The sequence below is a fragment of the Elephas maximus genome, chromosome 7 (assembly GCF_024166365.1).
Source record: "Elephas maximus indicus isolate mEleMax1 chromosome 7, mEleMax1 primary haplotype, whole genome shotgun sequence".
NCBI lineage: Eukaryota > Metazoa > Chordata > Mammalia > Proboscidea > Elephantidae > Elephas > Elephas maximus.
Window position 1 is genome coordinate 44162566 of NC_064825.1, and position 17849 is coordinate 44180414.

A 17849-nucleotide genomic window follows, 5' to 3' on the forward strand; every position below is an offset into this window, starting at 1 on the left:
AACAGAGAGATAGGAGAGTAGCACCTCAGAATATAGCCAGAGTTGCTTGTCTTGCTTGGAATGACTATTATATCTGAGATTCCCGCGGGGCGCGTCGCCTATGTGTGCTGGCTGTGTGGAGATTGCCCCCGGGGGGTCTGGCCCGCTGGAGTCACGGTCAGATCCTCCGCTTCCAGCCCCACGCCCAGCGTCAAGGCTCCCCTACTGGAACGGTGCACTCTCGACTCCAAAATCAGTCGCTGCCTCCCGGGGACTTCTTGTCCCTCCAGCCGCGTGGCCGTGTCACCTCCGAAAACCAGTTGGGCCTCCTCCCGGGGTTAGTTCAGATGCGTGGAGCAGGTCCCCGTGGTTGTGCCGTGACCGAGTGTCCCGGCTGGGTCGCTGTTCTCCCCGCTCCAATACCAGTCACTGCCTCCCGGGGACTTCTCCTACTGGCTGAGTCCCACGCCGCCCGCGCGACCCGGCTGGTCCCCTTCCCGGGGTTAGTTCGGGGAGGGGGAGCAACTCTCCGTGTTTATGCCGTACCTGCGTCCAGTCCAAATCCCTGCGGGACGGTTCCCCGGCTCGGACGCTGCTCTTTCTGCTCCAAGACCAGTCACTGCCTCCCGGGGACTTCTCCTACCGGCTGCGTCCCACGCCGCCTGTGGAACCGGCTGGTCCCCCTCCCGGGGTTAGTTCAGGGGGGTGGAGCAGCTGTCTGTGCTTGTGCCGTACCTGACTGGTACGCTGGCTCCAGGCTCTGGAAACAATCGCTGCTTCCCCGTATTAGTTCGTTCTCCGTCTCTAAATCTGTGTTTGTTGTTCAGGGTTCGTAGATTGTTATGTATGTGATTGATTCACTTGTTTTTCCGTGTCTTTGTTGTAAGAGGGATCCGAGGTAGCGTCTGCCTAGTCCGCCATCTTGGCTCCGCCCCTCCTGTTTAAAACTTTTTGAGGAGCTGCCAAATCGTTCTCCACAGTGGCTGCATTTTACATACCCACCAACAATGGATGAGGGTTTCATTTTCTCCATATCCAAAGCATGTACTCTTTTTTTTTTTTTTTTAATTTTTATTGTGCTTTAAGTGAAAGTTTATAAATCAAGTTAGTCTCTCACACAAAAACTCATATACACCTTGCTGCATACTCCCAATTGCTCTCCCCCTAATGAGACAGTCCGCTCCCTCCCTCCACTCTCTCTGTTCATGTCCATTTCACCAGCTTCTAACCCCCTCTACCCTCTCATCTCCCCTCCAGGGAGGAGATGCCAACATAGGCTCAAGTGTCCACCTTATCCAAGAAGCTCACTCCTTACCAGCATCCCTCTCCAACCCATTGTCCAGTCCAATCTCTGTCTGAAGAGTTGGCTTCCGGAATGGTTCCTGTCTTGGGCCAACAGAAGGTCTGGGGACCATGACCACGGGGGTCCTTCTAGTCTCAGTCAGACCATTAAGTTGGTCTTTTTTATGAGAATTTGGGGTCTGCATCCCACTGCTCTCCTGCTGCCTCAGGGGTTCTCTGTTATGTTCCCTGTCAGGGCAGTCGTAGGTTGTTGCCGGGCACCATCTAGCTCTTCTGGTCTCAGGTTGCTACAGTCTCTGGTTTATGTGGCCCTTTCTGTCTCTTGGGCTCATAATTACCTTGTGTCCTTAGTGTTCTTCATTCTTCTTTGCTCCAGGTGGGTTGAGACCAATTGATGCACCTTAGATGGCCGCTTGCCAGTGTTTCAGACCCCATATGCCTCTCTCCAAGGCAAAGCACGTACTCTTAGCCACTTCATGGTGCTAGCCTAGGAATCAACAGACCTGGGTACAGTCTTATCTCTACCCTCACTCACTTTGAGGCAAATTAAATCACTTAGCCTTATCTTAGTTCTAAAATGAACATAATATTATCTAGCCTCCTTTACTCTTCAGAATAATAATATTGCTTAATAACTGCCTTTAAAAATATAATTTACTGTGTTTACAGCAGAGAACCCCTGAGGGAGCAGGAGAACAGTGGGATGCAGACCCCAAATTCTCATAAAAAGACCAGACTTAATGGTCTGACTGAGACTAGAGGAATCCCGGTGGTCATGGTCCCCAAACCTTCTGTTGGCCCAGGACAGGAACCATTCCCGAAGACAACTCATCAGACATGGAAGGGACTGGACAATGGGTTGGAGAGAGATGCTGACGAAGAGTGAGCTACTTGTATCAGGTGGACACTTGAGACTGTGTTGGCATCTCCTGTCTGGAGGGGAGATAGGAGGGTAGAGAGGGTTAGAAACTGGCAAAATCGTCACGAAAGGAGAGACTGGAAGGAGGGAGCGGGCTGACTCATTAGAGGGAGAGTAAGTGGGAGTATGGAGTAAGGTGTATATAAGCTTATATGTGACAGACTGACTTGATTTTTAAACTTTCACTTAAAGCACAATAAAAATTATTTTAAAAAATATATAATTTACTGTGTTTGGAATAGTGACATAAATAAGAATCTTTGTTTTCAAGAAATTTACTTTATGGAGACAGACATGTGACTCAGTCATATGTCTGAGTAATCAAGATTAAAATCTTATTTCTTGTGACACCAAAGTCTGTGTTGTTAGGTCAGCATGAAGGTGGTGGCTGAATCTGTGGACAAGGAGACGATCTCCCAGGGAGAGGTTGTACAGTGAGAATGAAAGACAGGCTGAGGAGGAATGCAGCTTGGATTTTTCCCATGGCTCTTACCTCGATGTACAGTTTTATTTTTCTCCTGTCTCTAGAGGTTCGCATTGCTGCCGTGGAGGCACTCTGCATGCTCGCCCAGTCTTCACCTTCTTTTGCTGAGAAGTGCCTTGATTTCTTGGTTGACATGTTTAATGATGAAATTGAAGAAGTGCGTCTACAGTCCATACATACCATGAGGAAAATCTCTAACAATATCACTCTCCGAGAGGATCAGCTTGACACTGTCCTGGCTGTGTTAGAGGTCAGTATTCCCTGTTTCTCATTTCTTCAAATGTCTACAAAGTGCCTTTGGCCCGGCCTTTTTTTTTTCTTTCTTTTAAATCAGGCATTGTGCTAGCCACTGGGGATACAGCAGTATATACAGCAGTCACAGTTGTGTCTTCTCACTGCTCCCCGCCCCCAAGACGGAGGAGACTGACTGTTTAAACAGGAAATCTGATTAAAGCATGACATGGCTATGATTGGGAAAGGACAGGGTGCCCTGGGAATACAAAGAAGTATCTAACCTGAATTGGCTAAAGTGAGATTGGAAGGTAGTCAGGGAAGAAAGAAGAAGTGCTGTAGTGGATGCTTGAGGGAGAAGTGTGACTTAATGAGGCATTTGTCTCGTTATTGTCATAGAGAGAATGATATACTCAAAGGATTAAAAGAAATTCATTATAATGATAACAGAGTTAAAGAGATGAGAGTTGTGAGAAGTGGCTATAGATAAGGTAGGGGCCAAATAATGAAGAGCTCTTGTCAGCCTTGGATTTGATTTAATTCTTCTATTGAATCATAGAATGTTATAGCAGGAAGGGATCTTAGGGATCGATTCATTCAATCTGGGGTTTTACAGAGGAAAAAGCAATTTACCCAAGGTTATAGAGCTAATAATGGCTGTGCTAGGATGTGCACATAGATTTGCCTCCCACAATTCTTGAATTATTTTTCTAGATTTTATTTACTCGTATCTGGATTTTATTTACTAGTGCTGAGGTTTTTAAAAAATGAGATTGGGTTTTGTTTTGTTTTGTTTTGGTTTGTTTTTCAGATATTGTGAAAGGGATAGCGATTTGATCCTTAGCCATTAGTACACTTACTGCACAATTCTGCTCCATGCTTCGCAAAACAGATTGGGTTCTTTGATTTGGAGGTTCCTGTCATTCTCTCAGTTGCTTAGCCCTCAATTAAGATTTTTCCTGAATTATACTGTATTTATAATTTTTGATGAAAATAAGTTTTCATTCTGTGCGTTGTTCTCCATAGGAAACCTTTATAACCTAGCCCCTTCTTTCCTTTTTGACTTTCCTTCTCACTGTTCCTCACCCTGAGCTTTATGATGTGGTCACTCCCCTTCACATCATGCTTTTCCTCACTGTTTCCCTTCACTATTGTTTTTTCTCCCCTGCCAGCACGGCTGCCACTTTTCCCCTAGCAGGCTTCTGCTTGTTCTAGGTCCACATTAGGCATTATATCTGGGGAACCTCCCCTGACCACTGCCCTCAGCCCCAGGTAGGCTAAATGCCACTCCGTATTCCTGTAACACTAATCCTGTAGCATTTATCAGCCTGTGTTCTGATGATCTAGTTCTCTATTTCTCAAGACCGTAACCTTGAATCCTGGCTTTTTTATTTTTTTATTCTGAATGCCTTGCAGTGTCTGTCATAAGTAAGTCCTCAGTAAATGCTTGCTGCATAGCTCAGCTGTATCCTGAGCTATGCTTTGATGTCCAGAATTGATCACAGAATCACAGGTATATGCTGCTACCACCCTGGTCCAATTTGTCATTGTATTGGTTTTTTATTGCTATGTATCAAATTATCGCAAACCCCTGAAACTATTGCCCTGAGATAATCTTTAAACCTTAAACCAAAAATATTCCCTGATATCATCTTAAAACCATAGTTTAGCTAATAAAGAATGTCTGCCTTGAACATTGTGCTCTCTTAAGGTCTGTCTGTGTGGGATCAAATTGACAACAGCAACACAAAAGATTAGATAGGAATCTTAGGAGGCAGTGAGTTTATGAGAATGGGGGTGGGGGGAGGAACAACTCAGAAAAAAAAAACCAAACCCAGTGCTGTCGAGTCGATTCTGACTCATAGCGACCCTGTGGGACAGAGTAGAACTGCCCCATTGAGTTTCCAAGGAGCGCCTGGTGGATTTGAACTGCCCACCCTTGGGTTAGCAGCCGTAGCACTTAACCACTACACCGCCAGTTTCCATACTCAGAAAAGAAGGATGAAAATGGTTGCACAACTCGAATATAATCAATGTCACTGAATCGTACACGTAGAAACTATTGAATTGGTATATGTTTTGCTGTGTATATTCTCAACAACAAAAACAAATAAAATAAATTATTTTTTAAAAAAACAAATAATCAAATTTATTGGCTTAAAAAAACACATACTTATTATCTCACAGTTTCTGTGGGTCAGGAGTCTGGGCACAGTGTAGCTGGGCCCTCTGTTAGGGTCTCACAAAGGTGTAATTAAGGAGCTGGCCAGGCTGCATTGTTATCTGGAGGCTTGACTGGGGAATAATTTGCTTCCAAGCATATTTAGGTTGTAGGCAGAATTAATTACCTTGCAGTTATATGACTGAGGGCCCTGGCTTCTTACTGGCTGTCATCTGGAAGCTGCCCCCAGATTCTAGAGGCTGCCCATGGTTCCCTGACATGTGTCTTTCTTCATAGACAGTTCACAGTTCAAGGCCAGCAGGACAAAAGTCTCTTGGTCCAATCTGTTAAGAAGGAGTCATGTAACATAATGTAATCATGGGAATGACATCGCATCACCGTAATCAAGGGAGTGATGTCCCACCACTGTTGCCATATTCTGTTGGTTAGAAGCAAGTCACAGGTATTACTTAAAGGGAGGGGATTACACAAATTGTGATATCAGGAGGTGGGAATTATTGGGGGGGAGGGGTTACCCCAGAGTCTGTTTGCCACAAACATTATTTGCCACCTAAATTATTTTAATAGGCTCTTAACTGGTTCTACTACTCACCACCCGACCTCTGCCTATAGTGTCTTCTCCACACAGCAATCAGATTGACCCTTTTAAAACTTCAGTCAGATGTGTAAGTCTTCAAAACTCCCCAGTGACTCCCCTATCCTGGAGAAAAAGCCAAAAGTCCTTACAGTGGCCCACAAGCCCTTTGTGACTTAGCCCTCTGACACTTCTCTGACATCATCACTTACTACTCTTTGCGTATTCTACTCTTCCCACAGTGGCTTCCTTGCTGTTTTTCTACCTCATGGTCTTTGTACTCGCTGTTGCCTTTGATTGTCTTATGTAAAACACCCCATCTATCCCAGCACCCTTTCTCTTAACCTGTTGTATTTTTTCTATATAGCACTTACCACCATCTGACCTATATATATTTACTTTCTTGTCTATTTTTGTCTTCCCATGAGAATGAAGCTCCTGAGAGCAGAAATTTGATTTAATTACTGCTGTGTCTTTTTTTTTTAGTGTCCCTAGTACCTGCCACAGAGTAAGAGCTTGATAAATTTTTGAATGTTTAGTAAGTATTTAATAAATATTGAATGAATGAATGAGTGAATTCTTTAAAGCTCGTATGTTGCCTCCTATAAAAAAAAAATTTTTTTTTTTTTATCTTAGTTATCTATAGGGTCACTATGAGTCAGAATCGACTCGGCAGCACACAGCAACAACAACAACACACCATCTTATCTAGTGCTGCTGTAATAGAAATAACCACAAGTGGGTAGCTTTAACAAACGGAAATTTATTTTCTCGTAGTTTAGGAGGCTAGAAGTCTGAATTTGGGGTGCTGGTTCTGGGGGAAGGTTCTTTCTCTATCTGCTCTGGGGGAAGGCGCTTGTCTTTTCAGCTTCTATTCCTAGGTTCCTTGGCAATCACGTGGTGCGTATCCTCCTCTCTGATTGTGCTTACTTGCTTAACCTGCTGTTTTATATCTCAAAAGAGATTTATTTAAGACGTGCCCTACACTGATAACAATATACTGCCTCATAAACGTAACAAAGAAAACTGATTCCCAAATGAGATTATAACCACAGGTATAGGGGTTAGGATTTACAGCATATATTTTGGGGGGACACAGTTCAATTCATAACACCTCCTCTTTCCAACTACCAGAAAATTGAGAGACTCTTCACCCTGTACTCCCATTGCAACTTGTACACTCCTCTGTAATAGCAATGATCTGGTTGTTATTTGTCTTCAAGCGTATCTGCCTCTCCTTCTAGATGATGAGTTTCTGGAGAGCAGGAGCCTTGGCTCCTGTTATACTTCCCTTGTATATCTTACACTCCAGCCAAACCAAACTATTATATTTGTAATTTCTTCAGTGTAATTTGTTCTGCCTGTCAAAAATGCAAATGCACAGAGAGATACCAAAAATTAGTGTAATAGAATGTATTTATTGTGAGTAGATATGATTCGAATCTGGCAGAGTCACCTGAACATTTCAGTCATCTGAACATTTCGGGTAAGGCACTCCTAAGAGAAGATGGTGAAAGCTGGTATACAGGTCATTGTTATGTTAATTTATCAAGCACATCAAAGCACAGGGCAGGTTACTGAAACAGTCACCTAGGACATGCGATGCATCCTAAAACAGCCTCTACTCAGACCCTGGAGTTCCTGCTTCTCAAACCTGGCTGCACATAATTTTCCGAAAGAACCCGATGCCTAAGGCCAAACAGTCTCCATTAAGCTGCTCGCTAAGCTATTGTTTGACCTGAAGGTGACTTGAGGGCACCAGTACTTCAAGGTTCAAAAGGACACCTAAGGACTGAATTCCAGAAACCCAGAAATTTGGATTCCAGGAGAATCAAAATGATTTTGTCCTCTCATACCTTAGTATATCAGACGGTTCTTCTCAGTGTGCCCACCACCTCTGCCCCATCTGGTGAGTGAATTCCCATTGACTTTTCAGGAATCAGTGAAAGCGTGACTGCTGGTGTGAGCCCTTCTGTGACTCTTCCGGAGTTTTGAACACGATCCTCCACATTCTCATAGCACCCTGAATTATAATTTGCATATCTGCCACGCACTATACTGTGAGCACCTTGAAATTAGGGACCATATATACTCATTTTTCCCAGCACTTAACATGGTGTCTGCTCTGAAGCAGAACCTCAACAAATATTTTTTGAATGAAGGAACAGATTAATATTGAATAAAACTTTATTCATGAGGAATATGTTCAGCTGAAGTTAATAGACTGTCTGACTAACAATAGCCTAACATATGATGGTTCATTTTTCTTAAATAATAAGTTCAAAACTAGGCAGTCAAGGAACTGAGGCAGCTGCTCAGCAATACTGAGGAACCTAGCCTTTTCTTTCATACCTTTGGCCTTCCTAGCCCGTTGACTTTTCTTTAATATACCTGTTCCTTTGATAGTAGCAGGAAGGCTATTACACCTTCAGGCATCATGATTAAGTTCCAGGCTGGAAGAAGAAGGAAAGCTGAAAAGCAAAGGGGGCCAAGACTACTGCATCTGTCCCTTTTTTGTTTTTAATCAATAAAATAAAAACTTTCTCAGAAATTTTAGCCAGCAAACTTCTGCATATTTTGTCACATGACTGCCCTGGATGGAAAGTGGTTAGGAGAAAGGGATGGTGGATGGTAAATGGAGGTTGGGTTACCTAACCAACAGTGACTATTATTATTGTTAATCATTTTTTTTTTTTTAAAGGATTCATCCAGAGACATTAGAGAGGCTCTTCATGAACTCTTGTGCTGTACTAATGTTTCAACCAAAGAAGGAATTCATCTTGCACTGGTGGAGCTGCTGAAAAATTTAGCCAAGTACCCTACGGATAGGGACTCCATATGGAAGTAAGGACTTCTCTTTAGTTGTTTTGCTTATTTGCGTCCAGAGTCCTATAATATGGTAAATTTTATAATGTTGGCAATATTTGGTGGGATCATCGTAGATGGAGAGTATGTCCCTCAATTTTGAAACTTGATTCAGTTTAACCGAGCAGACTGTCAGGAGTCTGATTCCTAAACTGAATATCACATTTTAATTACTTATTCCTTTTTTCATCCATTCATCCAGCAAATAACCTGTATCTGCTGTGGTAGATGTTGGAGGTGCAGAAATGAGGCGCTTAGGTTTTCTTTGTCTCCTATATAGTGCTAAGCACTCCTTTGCCTGCTTTGCTTTTTGTACAGGATGACAACCACCATTGTAGAGTGGAGGTAGGGCTGGCACTTGATCTACAGCTGGATAGTTACAATCATTTTTTTTCCCTTGGTTACCTCTAGCTTTACACTAGCTTCAATATTGTTCATTTATTGCTATTTGCATAAATGTACTATAAAATGTACTGGCACCTCACATATTTAGATGAGTTTATGTGGAGAGATCACTTTGTGTATTTTCAAAAAGGTTTTGTTAAATCAGATACCTGAAAGCTGTATTAAAATAAAAACTAAAAATACCAAGAAGGTATTGGTATTGCTCTAGGTAACATTTTTTTATATCTGATTTTCTGTTTTGCCATTTCTTTATGTTTGTTTTGTCCCATTCAACTAAATTCAGTGTACATTTATTAATGGACTTCAAGAAGCACTCAGTCATTTGGCATGTGGGGTTGAAGTGGGGACAAACATCTATGTCAGTAACTGATGGAAGGGGGCTGTTACCGAGTGTCTCACAGAGCATTCTTCTAGCCTTGAAATAAGATGTGTGGATTATTTGGTGCACTCAGAATATTTCTGTAAGGCTGTCTTTGTTGAATGACTGGGGACAGAAAACTCCTCAACCTTATGGTGCTTCAAAAGATTTTGAATTCACCTATTCTAATTATCGCTTAATTTTTTTTCATCTCTTCCCATGAATGGTGGCTTTTTTTTAGAAATAACAAAAAAGAATGTTATAAGAGAGAAGGAATAGCCACAGTGGCACATTTTTAAGATTTTGCTTAAGATAGGTGCGTAAAAAGGTTTTGAGGGAGGCAGTTTGTTTTGTTTATATATCTTCAGTTTATTTATCAAATTTTTATTGAGCATTTGTTGTAACCCAATCACTGTGTTAGGTGCTGTGGAGATTTAAAAATGGATTCTACTCAGAGACCTAGCCCTCAAATAGCAGGAAGGGAGAGAAGCAGTAAATATGTAGGTAAGGTGCTAGTTAAGACAGTAACAAATAACTATATTTACAAGTCAGAATTGAAGTCTAGCTTTAGAGAAGCCCAGGTGTGTAGGGGCCTATGAAAAGACCTGTGAGGGAACCCAATAAGTAGCACTTCTGTCCCTATCCAAATCTTGAATAGAATGAGAGATAAGTGACACCTGGAGGCCAAACGACAACCTGAATGAAGTCCCCTGAGGCACAATGAGTAAAGGGCTGAGAGAAGGCAGAAGACTTTTTAATCAAGGACCTTGTACATAGAAGGAAACATCAGGACTGGGGAAAAGTGTGCTTTCTGAACAAGATCACATACTTTAGAAGAAATGACTTTCATAGCCCATATGTTCATGAATTTGTTCATGGTGTTTGTTTTATGTTTTTTGCCAACCTACCAATTCTACAGACCCTGCTGAAGCCTCAACTGTGAGGAACTTTCTTTGATCATAGTATCTCTTCCACTTTTGACAAGTAGAAAGTGGAGTATATGTGTCATTCATTTTACAGTTCTTCTATTTCAAAGATGATGGTTGGTCATTGTTGCCTCAGCTAGATTATAAACTCATTGAAGGCAGAGGTTAAGATTTATATTTCTTTTTAGTTCAGTGTACCTCCTAAATTAGAACCTAACAAATAAAAAATAATTAGAATGCATGATTATCAGCAACATGTAGTTCTTTATAGCTTATAAGGGCTTTCCTGTAGTCAAGAAGCTAATATTTATTGAGTTCTTATTATGTGCCAGAAACCATGCTAAGTACTTTACATTCATTATGTCATTTAATCTTTATAATGATTCTATGAAGTAATGATTTTTAATTACATTTTGTAGGTGACAAAACTTACCTGCCCAAGGCCATATAGTTATTAAGTTTCATGTTTCAGATAAAATGTCTCTGGTTTCATAACTTCACCCTGGATATGAGTTAGAATGTTTTTGGCTGCAGGTAACAGAAAATCTGTTTAAAGTGGCTTAAACAATAAGGTCTAATTTCTTTGCATAGCAGGAAGTCAGAGATTGGTTTTGGGATTGGTCATTTAGCAGCTCAACAGTCAGGACTCTAGGTTGATTTCCTGCAGTTCTCTTGGCTTTCTTCTTGTAGTTGCAAGTTGGCTGCCTTAAGACAATATCTAAAGACAGAAAGGAAGGTGCATTCCCTCTCATGTATTTCCTCTCTCTTTCTTTCTTTTCTTTTTTTTTGGTCAAGAATACATTCCTGTGAAGCTTCTTAGCTGACTTCCCGTCTTGCTTCATTGACCAGAACTGGGTCACTTGACCATCTGAAAACTACTGTTACCCATTGCCGTCAAGTCTATTCCCGCTCATTGCGACCCTATAGGACAGAGTCTAACTGCTCCATAGAGTTACCAAGGATTCAAACTGCTGACCTTTTGGTTAGCAGCTGTAGCACTTAACCACTACACCATCAGGGTTTCTATCTGAAAACTAGTCGCTGGAAAATGAGAATGGGTTTGCCATGATGGGTTTAGACCAGTCATGGTTCAGCCTTCAGGCTGGGCCTACCTTCTCTGAGCACTTTGCTGCCTGCCTGATACCTAGATAAAGTCAGAGTTCTTTTGGCAAGGAAGATGGGGAAATAAATGACTGTTCAATAAATAAGCAATAATATTTCCCATACCCAGCTCTTTTATTTTTTTTTTTAGTCTTCATAATAACCCAGTTTTTAGATGAATTAACTAAGGTCCAAAATAATTGGATGATTTATCTAAAATTAGCAAAAGTGGATGGATTGATAATTTAAACCAGGTTTTCAGATTTTAATTCCTAGTACTTTTTAAAGCACTTATTAGTGAAATGGGTTCCCTTGTTTTGTTTCAGGTGCTTAAAGTTTCTGGGAAGTCGACATCCAACTCTGGTGCTTCCCCTGGTGCCAGAGCTCCTGAGCACCCACCCGTTTTTTGACACAGCTGAACCAGACATGGATGATCCTGCCTGTATCCTCTGTGCTTAGGACAGAACCTGCTGAATCGGCAGGCCACTTTGGCATCTCTTTCTGCTGTGTAGCTTGAGTGGTCTGAGTTTTATTTTTTCATTTCTTTTATGTAAAAGAGTATGTCCTGAGGAAGACTAGTGGTTTCATTCTTGTTGTCACAGTAATTCATGTTTGTCATTTAGTACTAATAATGATTTGTGCCATTTATTGAGCACCTACTGTGTTCCACATACTGTTTAAATGTTTTATACATGTTTTCACTGATAGTCCAAAAAACCTTGGAAGGGGGTATTATTTCTAGTTTACAGATGAGGAACCTGAGGTTCCAAGAGGTTAAGTAACTCTTCAAGTAGCAGATCTTGGAAATCAAAGCCAGATTTCTTTGGTTTCAAAGCCTGTGCTCTTTCCCCTATGTCTTACTCTGTACTTAATTTGATCTCCTGCCTGAGGGAAATGATGGACTGAGTTAGGTTGCTTGATTATTCTGCCTCTGATACACGTTCATTGAGTGTGTGAAAGCCATGTGCAGCATGCCAGGCAGCTGGATTATTTTCTGGGAATGGGAATAAATTTACATCAATGCATCCACACTGTCCCAGGCTGCCTTGTTTTTCCCCATGTGCAGATTCTTGGTGAAGTTCAGAAGTACAGATTGAGACACTGGGATCAGCCAAATAACTGCCTTGTTGTAAGGTCACCATTTTATTCTCCCTAAGTTCTATTTGTTTACTTTCATAGTGGGTTTGGAGAACTTTTTAAAATATCTGCATTATTGGTGGACTAATTAATGCCCAACTTTGTGTTTACCTCTAAGAAAGGAACATCCCAGACCTCACCTCTAAAGGTGCAGTACTCTAGCTCCTTGAAATTCACCTCTTCAGAGAGAGGCTTATGGGATAAACGTTGTTACTAATCTTGAAAGACGTATTGAAGTACTCTGAAATCTGAAGACCCTTTCACATTAAAAAAAATAATAATAAATAAAAAAATTTTTTTTAATGTATGGAAGCCTGTTTTGTTAAGATACTTTTCAGGGTCATTGGAGGATTGTATTATTCAGAAGTTATGTTTGGCTGGAACAGAGATTGACCCTGAAATATAGCTTTAACAGTTTACATTGTTTATTTTTCTCTGATATAAAAGAAGTTCAGAGGTAAGCAGTCTGTTGCTGGTATAGCAGCTCCATGTTATTCTTGGGATCCAGGTGCTTTCTGTTTTCCATTCTGCCATTTTTAGTTACCCAAGATTGTTGCTAGAGCTCTGATCATCAGGTCCAAGTTATAGACTGAAGGTTAGAGGATAACATTAGTATTCCATTACTATGAAAGAAGGAAAGAATGGATATTAGATAGACATAGGGATACATATATATAGAAGGTTGAAAGGTATGCTTATCTTTTTATTTCTCCCTGCCTGGTACCAAATTAATTTCCAAAGGGCTTGTGCCAATATATACTTTCATAGGTAATGTATGAGAATTTTCTATCTCATGGTATTCTCAGTAGCATCAACCATTATTTTAAAAAATTTTTGGTAATTGGGGGTGTGAATAGAATGGGAGTGTATCTCTTGTTTGAATTTGCATTTCCTTGATTATTAGAATATCTTTGTCACTTAGTGGGAATTTGTGGGGAGTTGGGGCTTCAGTTTCTGGCCAAACTCAACCTTTTATGCTTCAACATTTACTTAACCTACTGATCTATCAGACATTGCAGTTTTGGTTCTTATTTTCAATGCTGCTAAAACCTGCCCAACGATGCCAGCGTTGTTCTCAGATCACACCTTCAGGCACTATGCCTACCTCCGGGACAGTCTTTCTCATCTTGTTCCTGCTTTGAGGGTATGTTGAAAACATTTTTTGTCCCTGCGTTAGTTTTTTATTTTTGGTGCTTTGTGGTTGTTAAATAGCAGAAAGTAGAATATATATTCTCTGAAACCTCTTTTATTCATTCTTTTTCTCCCTTGGATCCTCTCCCATTTCTTTTGTACTTTTGCTTCTGTATCCTTTACCTTTTAAGAAGGTTTACTTTTAAGTGTCCCTGAGTTATTGATTATGTGATGTTTGGGAAGAAAAAATGAATGTGGACTATACAATTATGTTTTAGACCAAGAATTAGATTGTGTTATATTTCAACAGTTATGTGAACCCATAATTCTGAACAAGTGTTCATTTTTTAATAATAAAACCATTATTTTTAAAACTCAGCACTAATAGAAAAAAGAAAATTTAAAAATGGGCCATAATGATAATAATAGCAAACATTTATTGAATGCTAACTGTGTGCCAGGCACTCTTCTAAGCTCTTTATTTGTATTAACTGATCCCTGTTGAGGTAATGCTAGATGACTTTACTTAGAATATAATAGAGTTGTTTAAAATTCTACATATATAAAAATGTGTATATATATAAAACTGTAGGTAAAAAATGAAAAGTCAAATCCTTTTTGTCCTTCCCTCCCCATCCCTTTCTTGAAGGCTAACAACTTTTTTTTTTTAATTGTGCTTTAAGTGAAAGTTTACAAATCAAGTCAGTCTCATACAAAAATTTGTAAACACCTTGCTATAATACTCCTAGTTGCTCTCGTCCTAATGAGACAGCACACTTCTTCCCTCCACTCTTCCTTTTCATGTCCATTCGGCCAGCTTTTGACCCCCTCAGCCCCCTCATCTCCCTTCCAGACCGGAGATGCCCACATAGTCTGATGTGTCTCCTTGATCCAAGAAGCTCACTCTTCACCAGTATCATTTTGTATCCCATAGTCCAGCCCAATCCCTGTATGGAGAGTTGGCTTTGGGAATGGTTCCTGTCTTGGGCTAACAGAAGGTCTGGGGACCATGACCTAGTCTCAGCCAGACCATTAAGTCTGGTCTTTTTACGAGAGTTTGAGATCTGCGTCCCACTGCCCTCCTGCTCACTTAGGGGTTCTCTGTTGTGTTCCCTGTCAGAGCAGTCATTGGTTGTAGGAAGGCTAACAACTTTTAACAATAACATCAATGATTTATAATTATCCTAATATAAAATATTTTTATAGCATATGTAAACTTGGTTGGAAACCCTGGTAGCATAAGTTCTATGGCTGCTAATTAAAAGGTTGGCTGTTTGACTTTACCACGTACTCCTTGGAAACTCTGTGGAGCAGTTCTACCCTATTCTATAGAGTCACTATGAGTCGGAATTGACTCGAAGGCAATGGGTTTATATAAACTTGGTTAAGAGCTACGGCTGCTAACCAAAAGGCTGGCAGTTTGAATCCACCAGCTGCTCCTTGGAAACTCTATGAGGTAGTTCTACTCTGTCCTGTAGGGTTGCTATGAGTCGGAATCGACTCAGTGGCTACTGGGTTTGTTTTTTTTTTTGGTTTTTGTATAAACTTATTTGGGAATGAATCTTCATATTTCCATGAAGTGAAATATCAAAGTTTAAAAATACGCATGACAAGAGATTAATTTTAAGTCCCATTCCTATAGTTAAGCTTTTTTTTTTTTTTTTTCACCAGTTAGCAACAGAAAATACTATTACACAACTCTCTTTTCTTCCCCTGGCAGTCCTGCCTATATTGGACAGACTGTTTTCTCTCTGTCTCTTTCTATCTCTTTCCCACTGAAGCTGGGGAAAAGTTGAAAGGTTTTTTACAGAATCAGCTAACCTTTTTGTGCTTTCCTTGGCTTGGCTCAAGTTTTTTATGGTTTCTTTGTGGTACCAAAAGCTGAGCCACGGAATTTGATGGCACTATAACCTTGCAGTATTTGCTTAGTTACCAGGTAGGAAACTAGTGTCATCAGCCGTTTCCCCCAACATCGTGCCTCATGAAGATCCATCCCAGCAGTTCCTGCAGCAGAGCCTTGAAAGGGTGTACAGCCTTCAGCACCTGGATCCTCAGGGAACTCAGGAGCTGCTAGAGTTCACCATCAGGTGAGGTGATCATTTCTTTCTTTTGACTTAGTAACACTGTTGTTCTGTTCAGCTTGACTGTTATAATTTCTAAGGTTGGTTATTAGGCTTGTTTTTTAACTGTGTTGGCTTACACTTACACATGGTTTTATGATCTGTTTATATTTGGATTAGATTGTTGATTGAACATATTTAAAAGAAAAGCTCTTTGTGTTCATGACTGGATTGATGATTAGTAGAAAACCAGAAACTGTAGTTTTTCTTGCCTTGTATATTAGTTAGGATGGGTGACAAAATGATGGTGGCTTAAACAGAATATAAATTTAATTCTCTCTCATCGGCAGTCCAGGGTGGAGATGATCATCAGGGGCCAAGACTCATTCTTTCTTGTTTCTCTATCATCTGCATCTAGCAGTCTCTCCCTAATAATTCAAACTCTTAACTATATCCTCTGTAGGAAGAAGGACCAGCCAGGAGAAGGGCATCATTTTCACCCCACCCATTTTAAAGATACTTCTGAAAGTTACATATTCCACTTTTACCTGCATCCTGTTTACTAGGATTTATGTCATATGGCCATTTCTAGCTGCAAGGAGCTAGGAAATGTAGTCTTTATTATGGGTGATCAGGTGCCTAGTTAACATTTGGTGACTATTACTGAAGAGAAAGGGGAACAGCCAATAGGCCCTCCCAGACCTTGTTAAGATGATCTAAATGATAAGGAAAGAAGTGAAACCCATTTGCCTTTAGCAAAAGCAGATTGCTTGCTCTTAAAAAATAAAAAAATATATGGTGTTATTTGTTGCTTGGTTGAGATGTCTTGATTCTGCCCTGAAGGATGTTGGTATCAGACAAATTTAATTAATAATTTTTTTTTTTTTTTTTAATTTCTATTGTGCTTTAAGTTAAAGTTTACATATCAAGTCAGTCTCATACAAAAATTTATATACGCCTTGCTGTATACTCCTAATTGCTCTCCCCCCAATGAGACAGCACTCTCCTTCCCTCTGCTCTCTATTTTCATGTCCATTCGGCCAGCTTCTGACCCCCTCTGCCCTCTCATCTCCCTTCCAGAGAGGAGAGATGCCCACATAGTCTAATGTGTCTGCTTGATCCAAGAAGCTCACTTTTCACCAGTATCCTTTACTATCCCATAGTCTGGTCCAATTCCTGTCTGAAGAGTCAACTTTGGGAATGGTTCCTGTCTTGGGCTAACAGAATGTCTGGGGACCATGACCTCCGGGGTCCTTCCGATATCAGTCAGACCATTAATGAGAATTTGAGGTCTTTATCCCAATCCCACTGCTCTCCTGCTCCCTCAGGGGTTCTCTCTTGTGTTCCCTGTCATGGCAGTCATCCGTTGTAGGCGGGCATCTAGTTCTTCTGGTCTCAGACTGATGTAGTCTCTGGTCTCTGTGGCCGTTTTTATCTCTAGGGCTCATAATTACCTTGTGCCTTTGGTGTTCTTCATTCTCCTTTGCTCCAGTTGGGTTGAGACCAATTGATGCATTTTAGATGGCCGCTTGCTAGCATTTTAAGACCCCAGATACTACTCTCCAAAGTGGGATGCAGAATGTTTTCTTAATAGATTTTATTATGCCAGTGGACTCAGACGTCCCCCTGAAACCATGGTCCCCAAACCCCCACCCCGCTACACTGGCCTTCGAAGTATTCAGTTTATTCAGGAAACTTCTTTGCTTTTGGTTTAGTCCGGTTGTGCTGACCTCTCCTGTATTGTGTGTTGTCTTTCCCTTCACCTGAAGTAATTCTTGTCTACTATCTAAGTAGTGAAAACCCCTCTCCCTCCGTCCCCTCTCTCGTAACCAGCAAAGAATATTTTCTTCTCTGTTTAAACTATTTCTTGAGTTCTTATAATAGAGGTCCAATACAATATTTGTCTTTTTGCAACTGACTAATTTCACTCAGCATAATGCCTTCCAGATTCCTCCATGTTATGAAATGTTTCACGGATTCATCATTGTTCTTTATCAATGTGTAGTATTCCATTGTGTGATCATACCATAATTTATTTATCCATTCATCCTTTGATGGGTACCTTGGTTGCTTCCATCTCTTTGCTGTTATACACAGTGCTGCAGTGAACATGGGTGTGCATATATCTGTTTGTATAAAGACTCTTATTTCTCTAGGATATTCCAAGGAGTGGGATTGCTGGATCATATGGTTAT

The 17849-nt window shown here is 40.7% G+C and overlaps 1 protein-coding gene across 4 annotated transcripts in view; it reads left to right on the top strand.

Moving 5' to 3' along the window:
• The window catches only part of INTS4 (integrator complex subunit 4), a 131453-nt gene that overhangs the window by 61853 nt on the left and 51751 nt on the right, over positions 1–17849 (top strand). For 3 of the 4 annotated variants that reach the window (XM_049889718.1, XM_049889721.1, XM_049889719.1), the window contains 5 exons: positions 2729–2934; positions 8373–8515; positions 11653–11768; positions 13474–13607; positions 15524–15681. In XM_049889718.1, the coding sequence (XP_049745675.1) occupies positions 2729–2934; positions 8373–8515; positions 11653–11768; positions 13474–13607; positions 15524–15681 (757 nt within the window). The remainder of the gene's footprint in view (positions 1–2728; positions 2935–8372; positions 8516–11652; positions 11769–13473; positions 13608–15523; positions 15682–17849) is intronic. The other variant, XM_049889720.1, reaches the window with a different exon arrangement.